This window comes from Lithobates pipiens, unplaced genomic scaffold, assembly GCF_037356315.1.
Source record: "Lithobates pipiens isolate NorthernLeopardFrog02 unplaced genomic scaffold, aLitPip1_a1.2 Scaffold_28, whole genome shotgun sequence".
Lineage (NCBI taxonomy): Eukaryota > Metazoa > Chordata > Amphibia > Anura > Ranidae > Lithobates > Lithobates pipiens.
In genome coordinates, this window is record NW_027507789.1 from 68,440,598 (window position 1) to 68,459,228 (window position 18,631).

General features: G+C 42.0%; 1 protein-coding gene across 2 annotated transcripts in view; it reads right to left on the minus strand.

The window, feature by feature from the left end:
* The window catches only part of MLLT6 (MLLT6, PHD finger containing), a 348,373-nt gene extending 330,077 nt beyond the window's left edge, over positions 1 to 18,296 (minus strand). The window contains exon 1 of one of the 2 annotated variants that reach the window (XM_077459374.1): positions 18,087 to 18,296. In XM_077459374.1, coding sequence (XP_077315500.1) covers positions 18,087 to 18,258 — 172 coding nt within the window. In that variant the 5' untranslated portion in view covers positions 18,259 to 18,296. The remainder of the gene's footprint in view (positions 1 to 18,086) is intronic. The other variant, XM_077459376.1, reaches the window with a different exon arrangement.
* Between the last annotated feature and the right edge of the window lie 335 nt (positions 18,297 to 18,631).

Here is an 18,631-nt window from a genome sequence, read left to right on the forward strand (position 1 = left end):
AGCTCAGACAAGGAGAAGACTGATCAGAGATGCAGCCAAGAGGCCCATGATTACTCTGGATGAACTGCAGAGAACTACAGCTGAGGTGGGAGAGTCTGTCCATAGGACAACAATCAGTCGTACACTGCACAAATCTGGCCTTTATGGAAGAGTGGCAAGAAGAAAGCCATTTCTCAAAGATATCCATAAAAAGTCGCGTCTAAAGTTTGCCACAAGCCACCTGGGAGACACACCAAACATGTGGAAGAAGGTGCTCTGGTCAGATGAAACCAGAATCGAACTTTTTGCCCACAATGCAAAACGATATGTTTGGCGTAAAAGCAACACAGCTCATCACCCTCAACACACCATCCCCACTGTCAAACATGGTGGTGGCAGCATCATGGTTTGGGCCTGCTTTTCTTCAGCAGGGACAAGGAAGATGGTTAAAATTGAGGGGAAGATGGATGCAGCCAAATACAGGACCATTCTGGATGAAAACCTGTTGGAGTCTGCAAAAGACCTGAAACTGGGACGGAGATTTATCTTCCAACAAGACAATGATCCCAAACATACAGCAAAATCTACAAAGGAATGGTTCACAAATAAACGTATCCAGCTGTTAGAATGGCCAAGTCAAAGTCCAGACCTGAATCCAATCGAGAATCTGTGGAAAGAGCTGAAAACTGCTGTTCACAAACGCTCTCCATCCAACCTCACTGAGCTCGAGCTGTTTTGCAAGGAAGAATGGGCAAGAATTTCAGTCTCTCGATATGCAAAACTGATAGAGACATACTGTACCCAAAGAGACTTGCAGCTGTAATCGCAGCAAAAGGTGGCTCTACAAAGTATTAACGCAAGGGGGGCGAATAATTTTGCACGCCCCACTTTTCATTTTTTTATATTGGTTAAAAAAGTTTCAAAAATCCAATAGATTTCGTTCCACTTCACAATTGTGTCCCACTTGTTGGTGATTCTTCACAAAAAATAAAATTTTTATATCTTTATGTTTGAAGCCTGAAATGTGGCAAAAGGTTGAAAAGTTCAAGGGGGCCAAATACTTTCGCAAGGCACTGTATATCTGGCTACATGCATCTGCAGTTTGGCTGACAATTTTCTGTTCAATTTCTTTCATTTTTAAATTTGAAGGATGTCAAGAGGGATGTTGACAACAGGGCTACCCCCGCAGTGAATTTCAGCAAGTTCATCAGGAATCAGATGAAATTCTCACTGTGTGATGCCCCGTACACACGACCAGACTTTTCAACATCAAAAGTCCGACAGAATGATTCCGGCAGACCATTCGATTGTGTCTGGGCTGCAGCGGACTTTTGATTTGCAAAAGTCTGACAGACTTTAGAAATGGAACGTTTCAAATTTTTCCGACAGAACTCTGCCGGACCCAGTTCCTACTGAGAAATCCGCTCGTGTGTGTGCTAGTCCGACGGACAAAAACCGACGCTAGGGCAGCTATTGGCTACTGGCTATGAACTTCCTTATTCTAGTCCAGTCATACGTCATCACGTTCGAATCCGTCGGACTTTGGTGTGATTGTGTGTGGCCAAGTCCATTCATTCGGAAAGTCCGTCAGAACTCCGTCGAAAGTCTGTCAGACTTAGTCCCTCGAAAAGTCTGATCGTGTGTACGCGGCATAAGACCACCTTTAGGGTAGAAAACCTGAAGCTGCAACCGATTGCACGTCTCCCTCCCTGCTTCCTAAACAGAAGCACTCTTGTAACTGCGGTACACTTTTTTAGGGAAGGAACTGGCAAAGACGACATCTTGAGATGTCAGATTGTGTATGCTAATCTAGCCATTCACTTATTGCTAAAGGCAGTTTAACCACTTCCAGACCGGCGCACGACGATGTAAGTCGGCAGAATGGCACGGGCAGGCAAACTGGCATACAGGTATGTCCATTTGTATTTGCCGTCCTGCCATCGCGTGCGCGCAGCCGGTCGGGACCCCGTGAGTCCGGTCGCGGGTCCCCGTGGACTCGATCGCCGTGGGGAAAACCCGCGATCGTCTCACGGGAGGCTGAACAGGGAGATTCCGATGTAAACAGTATCTCCCCGTTCTGCCTAGCAACAAGTGACACTGATCTCTGCTCCATGTGATTGGAGCAGAGATCAGTGTTCACTAATACATAGCCCAGCCCCCCACAGTTAGTAACACGCCCCTAGGACACACTTAACCCCTACACTGCCACCCCCTGGTTAACCCCTTCACTGCCAGTGTCATTTACACAGGAATAAGTGCATTTGTATAGCACTGATCGCTGTATAAATGACAATGGTCCCAAAAATGTGTCAAAAATGTCCGATGTGTCCGCCATAATGTCGCAGTCACAAAAAAAATAAAAATAAATAAAAGATCCCCTATTTTGTATAAAATAAATAAGACTTTTTTTTTTTTTTTAAATGCACCCCGTCCCGCAGAGCTCACGTGCATAAGCGAGCGCATACCCGAGTAGCGCCTGCATATGAAAACAGTGTTTAAATCACACGTGAGGTATCACCGCGATTGATAAGAGTGATATATATGAATGATAAGAATTCTAGCCCTAGGACTCCTCTGTAACACAAAACATGCAACCAGTAAAAAAAAATTTAAATGTTGCCTATGGAGATTTTTAAAAGGTAAGAGTTTGTCGCCATTCCACGAGCGGGCGCAATTTTGAAGCGTGACATGTTGGGTATCAATTTACTCAGCGTAACATTATCTTTCACATTATAAAAAAAAAAATTGGGCTAACTTTACTGGTGTCTTATTTTTTTAATTCAAAAAGTGTATTTAAAAAAAAAAACAAAAAAAAAAAAAAAAAAAAAAAACAACAAGGGCTCGTATAACCGCTGTGCAAATACGGTGTGACAGAAAGTATTGCAACGACCGCCAATTTATTCTCTCAGATGTTAGAAAAAAGGTCTATGGAGGGACGGATGTCAGCGGTGACATGTCTACTGACATCCTACCCTCTCCGATAAAGTGCGACGGAGGAAAAACCTACTTTCCCATCCGTCTGCGGATCGGATGATGATGAACTCTATGGGCCATCTACATCCGATCCCCGTAGGGGAGAGCGGCGCGCTGACAGGTCCATCCCTGCACAGTGTGCAGAGGTGGAGCTGTCATCTGACTGCTCAGTGGGGAATCGACGGAGCGATCCCCCCCCCCCCCCCGCGCTGAGCAGAGCGGGCTCCGTACACGGAGTGTGAAAGAGCCCTTAGTGGCTGTAAATGCGTGTAAATAGGTCAGTTAAATAACTGCTGACAGCCAACCTTTTTAGATGACCCTAACCTGCCCCCATATCACACATAATAAAATAAATAAAAAAAATAAAAAAACTATGAATTTAGAACATTATTTTAACTATAATCTATTTTTTAAAGCAACTTTAGATTTGTGGAGAAGGAATCATCGCGCTCACAAAAAATGTAGGATGTGCTCTAAGCGGGTAATACTGTATATGCCAACACAGCGAGTTAGCATTCCTGAACAGAATACAGGAATGTTGCATTGAATAAAAGTCCATAGTGACATTTCCCAACACAAAAACAATGTGCTGCTAAATATTCACGCCTACTGTTTCCTTCACCGCGAGTGCTCAGAAGATAGATGGCAATTCACCAGAGGTGAGTGAAACGTACCTCGGAGCGGGTGATTCGTCACTTCCGAGTACCATGTGACTACCCATCAGGCCCAGTACCGAACGCAAGGCATGGATTGCACACCAGTGTCCTGACAGGCCCATCTGCACATGCTGTATATCTCCAGTGCAGGGATACAGGCACTGTTACATGCGAGTGCAATCATTTGTATTGTACATGCGTTTAACCATTTAATAAACCTACTACACTATGAAGCATTTCTAATACTCCTGTGGAGTATATTCCTGCATCCTAATTTGGTCCTGAAGGATTTCTGGAGTGGCAAGGTGTTCTCTGAGGAACTATTTGATTTTCCAATACCATCTATCTTTTGAGAACTCGTAGTAAAGGAAACAGAAGACATGAATATTTAGAAGCACATACCCGCTTTCCCTGAAAAGAAGTCCTACCCCCAAAATGGGTAGTTTTGGTGTTAGGAAATGCCACTATGGACACCATGATAAAATCAGCATAGATTCCTCTCATTTCAGATCTCCCCCTCAGATCTACAGAGGACTGCCCTTGTAGTGCAAAGTGGATTTGCCTTTCGTAAATAACCCCCATTATATGCTTAGATCACATCCTACATTTTGTGATCGCCAATTCATATTCCACTTGTTTTTTTACGCAATTAGTGGTGAATTATTATTTTTTTCTTTATTTTTTATTATTATTATTTCTTTATCTTTATCAATTTATTTATTTTCACATTTTTTCCAAGGTTGCCATTTGCTATATTTTCTCAACTTTACATTAGTGATAAACATAATTAATGTTAACCAATTGCTTACTGGGCACTTAAACCCCCTTCCTGCCAGACCAATTTTCATCTTTCAGCGCTGTGACTCTTTGAATGACAATTGCGCGGTTATGCTACAGTTTACCCAAATTACATTTTTATAATTTTTTTCACACAGATAGAGCTTTCTTTTGGTGGTATTTGATGCTGGGTTTTTAATTCTTTGCTAAATAAAACAAAAAGGGACCTACATTTTGAAAAAAAAAAAAAAAAAAAAAAAAAAGTTTCATAGTTTGTTACAAAATGTTGAAAATTTTTCTCCTTCACTGATGTACGCCGATGATAAGGCAGCACTACTGGGCACTGATAAGGCGGCACTAATGGGTGGCACTGATTATTAGACACTGATGGGCATTGATGGGTGGCACTGTGGGCACTGGCAGGTGACACTGGTGTGCACAGCCGTGGCTTTCTGAGCAAGGGACCGATGTCCCTCTGACAGAAGCCGGCGATTGGCTTTTTTCCCCCCTCATGACAGCGTGAGGGGAAAAAAAAAAATACAGATTACCGAGCCTCTGTTTACATCATGTGATCAGCTGTCATTGGCTGACAGCTGATCACATGGAAGGGAGCCAGGATCGACCCCTTACTCAGATCTGTGATCAGCCGAGTCTTAGACTTGGCGATCACAGAGCGCACAACCCGCAGGGTCTCGCAGACTGCGCCTGCTCAGTTGGACGTCCATGGACACCCCCCCAGCAATTAATGCCTGTGCTGCAGCTGTCTTTTGGCTATAGCGTGGGCAGCAAGTAGTTAAGAAAAAAGGTTAGGAGATTAACTTTGTACTTTGGCTCAGTTCACACTGAAACTCTGCGAATCCTCTGCGTTCCCACATCGCATGGCAGTTCACACTGCCATATGCAAACTGCTAGGAGTGTCAATACATTGTTAAGGACACCCCCATTTCAGCTCGCATATCATACTGCAGACTGACAAATCGGACATTAATTGGATCGCATGGGTGTGAACATCCATGCAATCCGATTCTGGTGCGAACCAAAACAAAGGGTCCAATTCAAGTTTGGTCTGAATGCGATGCGATATTAGCCATACTATCTGTACATCACATGTGATTTGCACCGTGCGGTGCGAATCAAATGCGATCTCGTAGAGCACGCTGGTGTGAACCAGCAGAGACTCTACTGATTACAATCGTATGGTTTTCCATCCCCTCACTCCCTCCTCTCCATTATAGGATTGCTAAGAATTTTTTGTTTTGGGGCCTATAAATAATTAAATTTTGTCCCTCCACCATACCACTTCCTCACTTCTCTCCTAGGCGAGTGGGACGCATCTTGAAGCGGTTCTCCCATCTCCCCCCAAAAAATACCATAGCTGCTGATTTAATAGAAGGACCTGTCCAGGGATCCAGCGCTGTCCTCACCTGAGACAATTCTTTTTCGGCCAAATGTCAAAGGGGGGGGGGGGGGCAGGGGGATACAAGTAAGTAGAACATCCCCTTTTGGGTGAAGTTCCACTTTAGGCTGCCTCAGCCTCCTGGGCGACTCACAGCACACATTCCTGGAGGCTGCAGGTATGCAAGTGTTGAAGTATTGTAAGATTTTGCACCTGCATGTCAATAGATGCAATAAATGGAGATCTTTTCCTATTACTATGGCAGCACTAGCACCCCAATTTTACTAATCATGTTGTTCAATACTAGATAGGCATTTTTTAATTCACTGCAACAGGAGGTGAGGGGAAAGACTTTTATTTAAAGGCATTTTTTCTTGTGGCAAACAGATTTCTTCTCAGTTGATAGAAATGTTCTCTCTTACCGCCAGCAAGATGTGTCCCTTGTGCTGCTGTTCTCTTATGTCGGCAAAATCTTCCTCCTCCAATGCCCCCACGCTCACAATCTTGAGGTATGGCTACTATGGTGTTATTACTACAGCTTCTATAAACAAAACACGATCTATGAATGAAGGGGGCAGACCTATCAATCTGTACTTCACTGCCTGTATTTCATTCATAAATTGCGTTTCATTCATAGAAGCTGTCATACGGCTTCCAGGAATGAAGAAGGTGGGCAAAAAGGGCAGTCATAGTCTGTGACAGCCTTGAGTGCCAGTCACAGCTCCATCGTTATATTAACCCCTACCACATGGGAGGGTTACAGCGGTGCAAGTGGGGGGGGAGGAAGGAGGAAGATTTTGGCAAAAGGAGGACATAGCAGCACAAGGGACACCCACTTGCTAACAGGAAAATTTGGAAAGCTCCTGCTCGCCATGCAAACCTGTCACACCTCCTGCCCTCTTCCCCGGACTATCGTAAAAGGGGGGGCTGTACTGTAAGGAGGGATGCTGTGATGTAAGGGGGGGGGGCTGATGGACTAACGTTAGGACTGGTTCACACCTATGCAGTTTGCTTTTGACCCAATTTTGCAGTGCTTTATGCAGTGTTTTTTTTTTATGCGTTTTGATTTTTAATGCTTTTTGTTGGCCATTTTGTTGTTGGGCAGATTAAAACCACAGCTAAATCACAGCAATATAAAACAATACATGCTTTTCTATTGAAGTCTATTGAACCAAAAATGCACCGTTTTGCATTTAACAAAGTCTCCAAACCCCTTCTAAAAATGCAGTGGCTGAAAAAAGCATAGATGCAAACAGGTCTCATAGGAAACCAAATGAACTATATAGTGCTTTTTGCAGAAATACTAAAAAACACATAGGTGTTAACCAAGCCTTAAGGGGGCTGTATTATAAAAGGGGGTGCTGTGATGTAAAGAGGGGGGGCATTTAAAAAGTCAACTGTATTATAAAGGGGGGCTGAGTAATAGCACAAATATGAAAATTTGGACTTCTAGTGGAAGAAAATTTTAATGACTGGACCTAAAATATTAAAAGCAAAACTCCAGCCAAAAATAACAAAATCATATATATCCCATTAAAAGATTACATAACAAAACACTGCAATATTTCCTTTCAATTGCGAGATTTCCCCTACAATACTTTTTTTTCTGCCACTATCATTCCATCCACTTCCTGAACCCAGGCCTGAACATTGAAAGGAAAAGCAATACGATGCATTAAGGTGAAAGTTACAACCCCTTTAAGGCCCCTTTGACATGGACGATCCGTTCAGGTCTGTCTGTCAGTTTTTCAGGCGGACCTGAACGGATGCTCCATAAAGCTCTGTGGAGCGTTGGATGTCAGCGGTGACATGTCCGCTAACATCCGACCTGCTCTGTTCCGAAAAAGTGACGGAGGAAAAAGCAATTTTTCTATCCGTCATTGGATTGGACACTGTGGTCCGTCGCCCCCCGATCTCCCATAGGGGAGAGCGGCGCTGTGACAGGTCTGGCCCTGCGCAGTGTGCAGAGACAGACTTGTCATCTTCCTGCTCAGCGGAGATCGCTCCGGCGATCCCCGCTGAACAAGCAGATATCCACGGGGCAGATCAGCACTGATCCGCCCCATGTGAAAGGACCCTAACTCCTATCAGCATCCTTCTTGCAGCACATGAACTGATTGACTACTTGTACCTTACATAAAATAAAAATGTATGTATGTGTGTATATATATATATATATATATATATATATATATATATATATATATATATATATATATATATATATATATATATCCATCTATCTATCAGACAAAGTGAGATGACAGTGGAGTACATCTAGGGGTTTCTCTAATCCAACCCAGTTCTGGTGCGTCCAGTCTCCCACTGAGCTGACTATGGGTTGGAGGGTTTAGGATCCAGCGTTATGTTCTACATAGGAACATACAACGTCGCTCTTCAAATTTCTGCCAGAGTGGCATCCCCCTCCCCTTCCATATACACGGCTGGACAGCTTGGTGCCAGCTTAAAGGGCACTGGAGCATGCAAGTTTAAATATGTTTAACCTTTTTTAATAAACTGAAATACATACTGCACTATGATGGCTATGTGTTTGTATGAGAAACTGTGAGCAAGAGGCACTTAAATACTCCTTGGAAAAGGCTGCTGGTTAATAGAGTGGTTATCCTGAATGAACCTAAGGCACATACATATTTGGTCTGTCTGGTGAGTGGCCATTGCATTAGGTGGTGGTGGATTCATGGTTGATGGTGGATTCAGACGTACAAAATATTGAAAAAGGGAAGATAATCACACGCAATTAGTGATCACTCACTAAGGACATTCATTGTACCGCGGCACAGGAATATTTTTATGAATTAAGAGTAACAAATTGCACAAGGATTATTTTTATTACTTACAGGAATTTTTCCAGTAGTTTTGTGAATTATTTTGAGCACTTGCACTTTGTGGTGATTAGCCATTGGGCATATAGTATAAATATTGTGGGGTAGATATTATAGCTGAATGAATTTTTATGATCAGTAAGAATGCACATATGTTTTATAGTGGTATACATGTATTATAGTTAGCGCAATCCATCGATTACACATACTTTCTATATTCACACAATTTAACGATTAATCGCGTAGCTCTACTGGACATGGACGTGAACGGCAATAAATTACTTTATTTTCTATATTATCCTGTAATTTGACTTTAACATAGATAGTAAAGATTAGCTTAACATAATCGGTGGGGGTGGGGGGGGGGGATTTAAAAGTGCTTAATTGCCTTTAGCAACCCGTTTCTACCTTTTATTTTTTTCAAAACTGTGCTCCAGTAGAGAAGTTTGTTTTAGACACTTTTCATTAATTCCCCCCCCCCCCCCCCCATCCCACGATTCCAATCCATAGAATAAAAAACATTTAAAATGTCAGATCCTCGTATCATTTCTGTGTGATTATAGATTGAGTATTACATACGCATAGTAACTAACGCAAAGAGCATCATAAACTGCTAAATCTTGTACTTCTCTAACCTCATGACATGCCCCACTCCAATGTTAGGTTTCCTGACAGCTATAGCTTGACATTAGAAAAACCACATCCACATGTCACAGACAGCACATTCTAACCACACCAGTCTTGGCACCCGACTGCTGCAGGTTTCTGCACCGTATGAACATCCTGCACAACCTAAACACACCTACGACATGACAATTAGACATTTTGTTACACCAATGTACTTGTCATAAGATACACAAGTCTAGCCTTTACTTCCCTCATGCATCAATGAGTCTTGGCCACCCGTGAGCCTATCCCCGGTTTTCCTGTCTTCAACCACTTGATATGTCCTTACCACTGCAGACCGAAAACATCCCAAAATAACCGCAGTTTTGTAGAGACTCCGTTGTCTAGCCATTACAATCTGGCCAGTCAAAGTTGCTCAAATCCTTACGCTTGCCCGTATTTTTTCTGCTTGAAAACACATCAACTTGTGTCACTTTCTGCCTAATATATCCCGCCCACTTTCAGATGCCATTATAATTAGATAATCAATGTTATTCACTTTACCTGTCAGTGGTCATGTTATGGCTGATCATTGCATACATTTCTTCCCTGCCAATTTATACTCCCTCAATACCCATCAGCTGCAATTCCTAGAATCAGCACAATTCATAGACAGCCACCTAAATGTGACCTTAGACCCACTATTAGATGTTTCCAGAGGGTCCACTCACCTCTCATTTAAAGCGGTTGTATAGTCTATTTTTTAACTCTGACCTACAGGTAAGCCTATAATAAGGCTTACCTGTAGGTAAAATAATATCTCCTAAACCTGTATGGTTTAGGAGATATTCCCCTGGCAATGAGCCGCTGACTGCAGTGGCACATGTGCACCAGGGATTCTAGGCTGAAAACCCCACCAGAAAGAAATCTCCCACACGCGTGCGTGGGAGTGAAGATATCGCGGCTCCGGCCACTCACAGCGCCGGAGCCGCGATATCCAGAAGACACGCTGAGGGAACAGGTCAGCTCCCTCGACCTGTATCGGGTGATATGTCGGGCCTCGTTCTAAGGTAAGTATTTCATAATGAGCTAGTATGTGGTGTATACTAGCTCATTATGCCTTTTCCCTTGAAGGTATGAAAAAAAATAAAAAAGGTCAGCAGGTTTACTACCGCTTTAACTACCTCAAAAGAATTAGGCTCTTATTTCGCACCCTAACTGAAGAAAAAGACTCCCCATTCTACTCCTCTTCTTAATTTTTTTTTACATGAATTGAATACTTTTATAGAACATCGCAAAGTTCACAGGGTGTCAGCTTCCACTATAAGGAACACCCTGCTTGCAGACCATGCACCAATGTCTATCTCCCTATACCCCAAGTGTGGCAATTGAAAAGTTAATGATTCAATACTACAATCTTCTTCCAATTTATTAAAACAATATAATATGAGGTCAAACAGTATTAAATCAGGAAGGCACCTGCTCTAAAAAAAAAAGATGACGGTAAAGCTCACTTTGATTGTACATTCTTTAGATTTACCAACACGTATTTAGTGCAAGGGCTGCTTGATTGGATAGATTAGGTAGGTCCCCATAGTACATACATTTGGCAGCTCTAAATGCAATTGTACAAAGACTGTAGCAAGTTAGGTGACCCTTAGATCTAGCAACAAGTATGTAGTGCAAGGGCCTGCCTGATGGGATACAAAGTTAAATAGTTTAGGTAGGTCCTTAGGATATATACAGTGAGGGGGGGGGAGTATTTGATCCCCTGCTGATTTTGTACGTTTGCCTACTGACAAAGAAATTACCAGTCTATAATTTTAATGGGAGGTTTATTTAAGCAGTGAGAGAGAAAATAACAAAAATATCCAGAAAAACACATTTAAAAAAAAAAAAAATAATAATAATAAAAAAAGTGCTCCTAATCTTAGCTTGTTACCTGTATAAAAGCAATCAAATTCCAATCTCTTCCCCCATGGCCAAAGAGCTGTCCAATGGTGTCAGGGACAAGATTGTACACCTACACAAGGCTGGAATGGGCTACAAGACTCTCTCACCAAGCTGCTTGGCGATAGAAGGTGACAACATTGGTGCGATTATTTGCAAATGGCAGAAAAAAGGCATTAGGGCCAAAACAACGAATCAATTATGGCTGCCAACTATTTTTATAATCAACCAGCCAATTAGTTGGCCTGCATACAGGATTCATTATTTATTCACAAATCAGGAAATACAGTGCAGCACACATACAGCTCAGTACACCATCCAAACATGTCAATAACTGCCTGAGAACTTCTAAATGTGAAGAGCCAGAAGAGTCAGTGGGGGACCCTATAAGAGGAGAATCAGGGCTGTTCTGAGCAAAATCATTACGGAACAGACAAGCATAACTTTTTTTTTCCCCTTGTTGTTTTAAAAAATAAAAATAAAAAAATTCTCACTTGAAAGATTGTGTGCAAGGAAAATCAGCATCTGAACCCAGAGAAGGCGGAGGCTGATAGACTGGAGGTAATAGAAGGCATTACAATTAAATTTAAAGTAAACTTTTACCAGTATTGTGCATTATATTTAGAATGATCATATCCACACACACACAAAAAAAAAAAAGTCTCAGCTTTTAGTACTACTTTAAAATAAACAATTTATATTTCCCTTCCACCCTTCATATCTGACTCCTAATTAAAATGCTCAGATATCCGAATTCAGAATATTATATTTATTTTTTTCTTGCTGTTTCACAGTATAAATGATCCCCTTATAGTAGTGATTACCTGCTTTCTTTGTATTATAAAAGGGCTCATTTTAGGTTTTTTTTTTTTTTTAGTTTTTTTAACCCCATTATGACAGGCAATACAAAAAAGAAAAAAGCATGCTAGCATGCTCCTACTACCAAACGTCTTAGGCCTGGTTCACACCTATGTGTTTTTTTGCAGAAGCTCACTACAGTACATTTAACATGGTTTCCTATGCGTTTCTGCTGTGTATTTGGAAAGGGTCAATGACTTTGTGCAACGCAAAACTGTGCTTTTTTTGCTTTTTGGTTCAATAGACCTCAATAGCGAAGCTGCAGAAAAGCATGTAGTGTGTTTTTGCCGCGATTTGCATTTTTTAATCTGCCCAACAACAAACTGGCCAAGAAAAAAAAAAAAGCATAAATGCAAAACGCAAATTGCATGTGTAGAAATGCAAAATGCACTGCAGAAATGGATGAAAAGCAAACTGAATATGTGCAAACCAAGCCTTATGCTGGCCAGAAACACATCAATTTTCAAATGAGAATATTCATACGAAAAATCTTTGCACATTCGCTGAATGCAAGAACGTTGTTTGAAAATTTCACTTGCTTTTCCTCTAATAGTATATACATTATATCTCTTCTGTCTGTTACTCCAAGTGGATTAAAGATCTTGCTCGCCAACCATCTAGTTGGTCATTTATAATTACCACTACATAGGGATATTTAAGAATAAATTGGCATCAACTCACCTCGCTATGTTTGGAGGAGGAGGAGGAGAAATGCTGCTTCTGACCAAGAACACCATTCCCTCTGTTAAATATGGAGGTGGAAACATTATGCTTTGGGGGTGTTTTTCTGCCAAAGGGACAGGACAACTTCACTGCATCAAACGGGATGATGGACGGGGCCATGTACTGTCAAATCTTGGACAAGTACCTCCTTCCCTCAGCTAGGGCATTGAAAATGGGTCGTGGATGGGTATTCCAGCATGACAATGACCCAAAACACATGGCCAAGGCAACAAAGTAGTGGCTCAAGAAGAAGCACATTAAGGTCCTGGAGTGGCCAAGCCAGTCTCCAGACATTAATCTCACAGAAAATATGTGACGAGAGCCAAAGCTTAGAGTTACCAAACCTCAGCCTCAAAACCTTAATGACTTGGAGGATCTGCAAAGTGGGACAAAATCCCTCCTGAGGTGTAGTTGGCCACCAGGTTTGCATACAAGAAACGTCTGACCTCTGTAATTGCCAACAAGGGTACCAACAAGTACAAAGTCATGTTTTGCAAAGGGATCAAATACTTATTTCACTCTTTAAAATGCAAATCAATTTATAACTTTTTGAAATGCGTTTTTCTGGATTTTTTTTTGTTTTTTCTGTCTCTAACTGTTAAAATAAACCTACCAAAATTATAGACTGATCATTTCTTTGTCAGTGGGCAAACGTACAAAGTCAGCAGGGGGTCAAATACTTGTTTCCTTCACTGTACGTTTCATAGAACTAAAGTTGATTGTAAGACTGTGTACTCTAAACACTCATACATACACACTATAAGAAAAATCGGGCAAACATTTTCGTTCAAAGAATTTTCGTACATTTTTTGTATAGTGTGTACACAACTTTCAACAGCTGATTCCGAACTTTTCGTACGAAAATTCCGAAGGAACTAACTCCAAAAATTCTCATACGGGAACAGAACGATTTTCGTACAAGAATAATCAGAAGAGAAAGACTGCGCATAATCAGAAACAATAAACAGCAACAACAGCTTTTATCGTATGAGAATATTGATAATATTCATAAGAATTTGCTGTGAAACATCGGAAGGGGGAAAAAAAAAAAAAAAAAAACAGACTTACGTTTATCTGATTTTCTTATCCTGTGTACCCCACTTAACACGTGCGATAAGCCTAATGGTGGCAATTTATTTTCAATAAATGATCAATATCTTTTTCCAATCGATCTCTCAAAATAGGAATAACCAATCTAGTCAAGAACCCATTCAATTGATAAGTCAGACACAGAAAAGTTGATTTTGATCTATAGTTAAGATACAATCGTGTTCACCTTACACCTCATAATCTGATCAAAATATGATTGTAATCATGAACAAAGTATCTCAGTGCTGTCAATCAATGCAAAACTATCAGTGATTTCCCCTCCTAGTCTATCAACTCAATTTGATCAAGTCAAAGAAAAAGCAATCAGAACAGAGGTTATAGCCATTTGATTGTGTATGGATTTGGTTCATTGTGTGATTTGATCAGAACAATCAATTGAAAAAATATAAATAAATAAAATAAAAAATTGAAGTTCTTGTGGCCCCTATTAAAGACATTGTACAATCACACTGTAGCTGGAGGTCCACCAATTGCATATCCCTGGTATAGAGTATGGCCATCTTAAAGGCAGGCGCACGTGTGCGGTGCGTTTTTTTTTGCGCATTGCATTTTTTTTAGCTCTACTACTGAACTATATTAGAACTGGGGGATCAGGAAGGAATTTTTTTCCCCTGCTGTAGTAAATTGGAGCATGCTCTGCTGGGTTTTTTTTTCGCCTTCCTCTGGATCAATTGTGGGCATAAAATTGGGTATCTGGATTGTACGATTATTTTTTATTTTATTTATTTGTTTTTAAAGGTTGAACTGGATGGACTTGTGTCTTTTTTCAACCTGGCTAACTATGTAACTATGTAACTATGTAACTGCTAGAATGCGTGTTTTGGTGAAAGCATATCAAAGTCCAGCAAGGTGCAGTTTTGAGGCGCTTCAATCAAAATGTGCGTTCTAAAATAGAGTTCAATGGTAGCGTGGCTATAAACACGCGTAAAAAACTGCAACGCGCAGAAAACGCATCACACAAGTGAACCGGCACTAAAGAATATTGTGCAGTCAGACTGTACAGTATATGGTCAGCCATACGTATTGTATGTGTTTCGATAAATGATCAATTTCTTTTCTGCACGATCTCTCCTGTCAGGAATAATTTGTTTATACCATTCGATCGATATGCTACATGCGGGAGAGTGGCTTTTGCTTGATGGTTAACTTACAATCATAACTTATCGATCACATCTGTTTCCACGACTTAATCTCACAATCTGACTAATCGAAATACAATAGTATTTATGAACAAAGTACTTCAACGCAAAACAAAGCATCATTTTCACCCTGGCTGATAGACTCCGATCTAAATTCTGAAGAGAAGTTATGGCTATTCAATGGTTTGTGGATTCAATTGGTTTAAAAAAAATAATCAGATTGTAGAGTGTATGGTCAGCCTAATGGTGGACTTAGATGATCAGTTTATTTTCTGATCAATTTATCCTGGCTGAAATAATCAATCTATACTCGATCAGAACTTGATGGAAAGTGGATTGCGATCGATGGCTAAGGCTCTGTTTACATCTTTGCGCCCACATTTGCTCATGAACACCGCAGGTACTGCATCCCCTGCCAGCAAGAAACAAGCGGTAAGAAGTCCCTGACCTTTTTTTTTTTTAAATCGCGCCACACTGAATCACGTGGTGCTGTGGCACTAATGCGGTTTAGTGCATGGGAAATTGCCCAGGGTCGAAGATGCGTGGGGGTGCCATTAAGAAAATTATGACTACCCACCCCCCCCCCCCACCCCTGTTAAATGCAGTGCGTTTCCCTGCAGGACGGGAACTCACAATACTTTCCCCACCCACAGAGATGTGAAGTGACCCTAGCCTAATGCAGGCCATACACAATACGAAAAAAATTGGGCGAACCCATTTTCAATAATTGAACATTTGGCCGTGAGTGCAAACGATATTGGCATCATGTAATGACTGATAAATCGTTCAGCGGACATAATGATTGCATTTTTTGTTTGTTTGTTTTTACATATACCTAGTGCAGACAGTTCAAACGGCAACCACAGTAAACTTTCAATTTATCGTTCATTAAAAAATATCCAAACTTGTCCTTTTTTCGGCTCAAAATCGTCCCAAAGATGATCGATTTTGTGCCCACTAACTGGCCGAAAAAACAAACGAACTGTATAAATGACTGGATTTCGGACGATTTTTCATATAGTGTATGGCCAGCATTAGCGGTTGATGTATGAATCAAAATTCAGCCAGTCCTTACTGACCAAGATGCATGTAAAGGCATGGAGGTTGTACAGAAGTCGATCAGTTTCTGTACAACTGTCGTGTGAGATTTTCCTCGCTTAATCAGCTATAGCCTGCAATGCTGATCAGAGTATTCTGATGGCAGGGAAGTCTCCCCACTGTCAGAATACAATAGTTTAGGCTGGATTCACACCTATGCATTTTTTGTGCTTTTTGCAGAATTGTACTACAGTCCATTTAACATTGTTTATTATGGAACACATTCTGTAGAGCAAATCTGCAAAATGCAAAAAGCACTAAAACTGCATAGGTGTGAATCAAGCCTTAAGCTGGCCATACACCTATAGATTATCTGCAGATTTTCTACGGTTAGATGGAAAAAGAGGGAGATTCCTCCATCCACACAGTTTAGTGAACATGGAGAAATCTGTTTCCATCTAACCATAGAAAATCTGCAGATAATCTATAGGTGTATTGACAGCTTTAGTGGGGAGGATTGGGTGGATGGGGGATTCCGGTAAGTGTTTTGTTCAGCCTGCATCAATGGACTAATCTTTGAGCAGCCCAAGATATAATCACATATTTTCCACAATGTAATCTCACAAACCCATTAAGGCCCCTTTCACACCTGTGCGACCTGAAAGTCACCCGATTCTGCCATGACTTGAAGCAATGCCCGTGTAATCTTGAGGTCTATGGACCTCAAGTAGCATCAAAGTCGGACCAAAGTACTGCAGGGACTACTTTGCAGTCACACAGATATGAATGGTACTCATTGGAACTCTGCAGTCACAAGTCACACAAGTGTGAAAGGGGCATAATTGAAACTTGTTTGTATTAATGAACAAACTACTTCAAAGCTGCCTATCGATGCAAAACAAACAATTGTTTTTGCTCTACTCGATCGACTGATCTAAAGCTGGCCATACATCCCATACATCTATAGATTATCTGCAGATTTTCTATAGGTGTATGGCCAGTTTAAAGAGGAAGTAAACCCTAAGGGTTCTTTTACATGGCCAATCCGTTCAGGTCGTTTTTTTTTTTTTTTTTTAGGCGGACATGAATGGATGCTCCATAGAAGTCTATGGAGCGTCAGATGTCAGCGGTGACATGTCCACTGACATCCGTCCTGATCTGAAAAAGTGTGATGGAGGAAAAACCTACTTTTCCAGCCGTCATCGCATCTGCGGTCCGTCCTCATCTGATCTCCCATAGGGGAGAGCGACGCTCTGACAGGTCCGTCCCTGCGCAGTGTGACAGGGCACCCTGTCAGAATATAAGGTCTCAGCGGGAGAGATCTCTGCATCAACATCACCTGTGTGGATCTGTCTGTTTTTTTGCCCAATTCTGCACACTCTGCTTAACCATTTAACGTTCTGCTCCACCGTTTGGTAGCGCACATTTTGAGTCACACTAACTCATTGAAAAAATAAATAATCAATCGCAGTTCTGGTTACTCGATTAACTTGAGCATCTATCAAATAGAAGAAAGCATGTATGGCCACCACTAAGGAGGCACATTAGTGTACAGCAAGCTTACAGAAGGGATTGTACACATCAGATTGTATAATGTATGGTCAGCCTGTCATAAGCAGTGCTAGGTTCGTCCGGTGACAGTTATCCACAATGACGGAGGTCACAGCTGTCAAGCCCTGGCTTCCTTCTACATACACAGAGAAAGTAACAAGAGAACACAAACACGTGATCAGCAGATATACAATGCCTCAGATAAAGAACGATCTACTGACAGTCCCGAGGACCAGTGACAACCCTGAGAAGGTGTCACCCGTACAAGATCCAGCAGAGTTGTCACCCTCCGGGCAAAGATAAAGCCCGGTCCCCTGTACACAGGGGAGGACCCCCCCTCAGGTGTCACTTACACCACAGCCCCCCTCCCTGTGAGCGTACAGCGCCCCCACCTGCTCGCCTTTCTCTCTAATAATTGCCCCTCCGGTGTTTATACACCTCCCCTTTCTGTCAACACTTGCCCCTCCCCCAGGACGAATTGCCCCACCTTGGTGCACGGCCACATTGCACCCGTGGCCGTCACAATAGACCAGAGGGTTTTCGGCCCAGCCCCTCTCATCCGAGCACACGCAGCAGCCTCCAACCATCTCCTTCATCCTCCCATGGAGCCGACGCTCTCCCCGGGGCCAGACGGCCGACCTGCTTAAAACACTGCGCATGCGCAGCTTCTCCTCACAACCCTCAGAGAGCGGTTACATTGGGCATAAGCCCAGCAAACCGCGCGTGCGTACCGTGCGATGTGAGAAGCATAGAGCATGCGTAGAGTGCTTTTCACGCAGTAAAGAAATAACGCGCAGGCGCACTGTGCCGTTCCGAACCCGTTCGCTCGTCCGTGTTTCATTATGATGTTTCACGGATTGTTGTGGTAGGTAGTTTAGGCGGGCGGTAACTTATGAAAGTGCCTGCAACTCCGTTCACAGGTTTTAGTTTGTGTACAAGGAACGCTTAACCACTTCAGCCCTGGAAGGTTACCCCATTAATGACCAGGCCATTTTTTGTGATGCGGCACTGCGTCGCTTTCACTGAAAATTG